This window comes from Penaeus vannamei, chromosome 42, assembly GCF_042767895.1.
Source record: "Penaeus vannamei isolate JL-2024 chromosome 42, ASM4276789v1, whole genome shotgun sequence".
Lineage (NCBI taxonomy): Eukaryota > Metazoa > Arthropoda > Malacostraca > Decapoda > Penaeidae > Penaeus > Penaeus vannamei.
Window position 1 is genome coordinate 23958776 of NC_091590.1, and position 2500 is coordinate 23961275.

A 2500-nucleotide genomic window follows, 5' to 3' on the forward strand; every position below is an offset into this window, starting at 1 on the left:
CTTCTTAGCCTTGTGCTGCATAATATGTGTTAACAGTCATTGTTCAGTTAATTGTATGGGGAGAAGCTATCCTGAACAAGCATTTTATTCTCATGTCAGTACAAATTAGTTTTTTAAATCATACAGACACCTTTCTTTCTTTTAGTATACAAGCAAATTAAACTTTCATAGAAATTCATGTTACATATACTTTTGCTCACGGAAATGATAGCATATGTAGCACAATTTAATGAAGATTAACAAAAATAAATTCTGTTGTATCTGAATCATGGAGAATTGGCTTTGAATAATGGATTGTATTTGTCATGCTATAAGCCCATTTCTATCATTGCTTTCTCATTGCTTTCATTCTTCAGAATTACACAATTCTGAGGAATGTGTATTATCAGTAACATGTTTTACACTCTGGAATCATTCATACCTTTTTACATAATGGTCATGATGTCTTTTTTCTTTTTTATCAATGCACATTAGTCTATATAAGAGTAATATGGAATTCCAGGAATTGGACAATACAAGATTTTCTCGACTCATTTGGTGAGAGAGGTTTTATATTTAGGCAGAAGAATTTGGTTTGAATATTTTTGTAGTAGCAGTGGTTCAGTTTCATTATGCTTGATCCTTTTATGGACTGTTCAGGATGTTTCTAAGTTATGATTAGAAATTTCATTCGTGTAAAAGCTAATGTTTGGGCAAACTATCCAAAAATAACAATGGTTATTCATATATTATCATGTTTGCAGGATTTCTTTTGTTGCTGTGTAATTCTGCAGGAGTCTGTCTGTCAAACACTTCATCCTCTGAAACTAGATTTCTCGATTTGGTTGAAATGGTAAGTTTTGGATTTTATTATGCCTCTCTCTCTCTCTCTCTCTCTCTCTCTCTCTCTCTCTCTCTCTCTCTCTCTCTGTCTCTCTCTCTCTCTCTCTCTCTCTCTCTCTCTCTCTCTCTCTCTCTCTCTCTCACTCTGTGTATATATACACATATGTGTATGTGTTGATATATATATATATATGTATCTATGTATATTTTATGAATGTATGTAAACACCCATGCACAGACACATGCAGGCACTCACGCACACACACACACACTCACACACACACACACACACACACACACACACACACACACACACACACACACACACACACACACACACACACACACACACACACACACACACACACACACACACACACACACACACACGCACACGCATATTTATATAGCAACACATTGACTATGATTATGTTACCATCTTGTTGATATTTCCAGGATTGGAACAGAAGTTACTCTCATGGGCAGCAGTATGCACATGATAGGAGTCCAAGAATTCAAGTTCTTCTCAGCTAAATGTCAGAGGTAATTTTTTTTTTTTTTTTTTTTTTTTTTCGTTTGTGATTTTCTACAATATATATATATATATATATATATATATATATATATATATATATATATATATATATATATATACATATATATATATATATATATATATATATATATATATATATATATATATATATATATATATATATTTATAGATAGATAGATAGATAAATATGATTATATATTTAGATACATATGTATATGAATATGTAGGTAGATATAGATATTTGTATATTTTCTGTGTAGCCACATATATATGTATATTGATATTCAGATATATCTCTTGATAACAGCCTTTAATTGGTCCTCAGAATTGGCTTTGATTAACTGATCCAAAATTTTCAAGACAATTAGAGTTGGCCCCTCTTTATACGGTTGGGTTCAAGAGACTTGTTCATATAATTATTGCCAGTTTTCTCTTGCAGCAGTTACTGGAAATTTTGTATGTGTAACAGCAACTGCTGTCATGGATCCCTCAAGCTTAGACACAAAAGTGTATGACAGCAAAATTGAGTTTGTTGCTGTGAAGGAAGAAAATCCAGAAGATATTGTTGAGGAGGATTTCCAGGAAGTAAAAGAAGAAATTATTGAGGATGTGGTAGAAGAGAATGCTGTATATATAAAGACGGAAGATGAAGTCAATGCAGATTATGAATGCCCAGTGTCTGAAGATGGCAAAACTTTTAGCAAGGAAGCAGATAAGATTGACTCAGATGTGTTGATGTGTGAGGATATAGATCCACTATCATCAGTGGCAGCTGTGAATGAAGATTGTGGGAACATGTGCTCATCAGATGGCAATCAGGTGGCATGCAAAGAAGGAGAGGAGGAGGTAGCATGTGGAAAAGAGGAAGAAAAAAGAAAACGTTTCCCTTGTGAAGTATGTGGCAAAAAATTTGATTTTAAGAGTATGCTTGTACGTCACATGACAGTGCATACGCGAGAGAAATCTTTTATTTGCGAGGTATGCAGTAAATCTTTTGCATGGAAATTTGATCTAGTGAAGCACATGAGAGTACATACAAATGTGAATCCTTTCAATTGTGAGGTATGTAGTGAGTCATTCGCATGGAAACGTGATCTGGTAAGTCACATGGGGATACATACA

At 33.6% G+C, this 2500-nt stretch overlaps 1 protein-coding gene across 6 annotated transcripts in view; it reads left to right on the forward strand.

Annotated features, from left to right (window-relative positions):
• LOC113815510 (gastrula zinc finger protein XlCGF8.2DB) overlaps positions 1-2500 on the forward strand; it is a 9894-nt gene that overhangs the window by 1189 nt on the left and 6205 nt on the right. For 3 of the 6 annotated variants that reach the window (XM_070118481.1, XM_070118482.1, XM_070118483.1), the window contains exons 3-5: positions 744-832; positions 1279-1365; positions 1818-2500. The exon at positions 1818-2500 is cut by the window's right edge and continues 276 nt beyond it. In XM_070118481.1, coding sequence (XP_069974582.1) covers positions 1859-2500 — 642 coding nt within the window. In that variant the 5' untranslated portion in view covers positions 744-832; positions 1279-1365; positions 1818-1858. The remainder of the gene's footprint in view (positions 1-743; positions 833-1278; positions 1366-1817) is intronic. The other 3 variants (XM_070118486.1, XM_070118484.1, XR_011398352.1) reach the window with 3 other exon arrangements.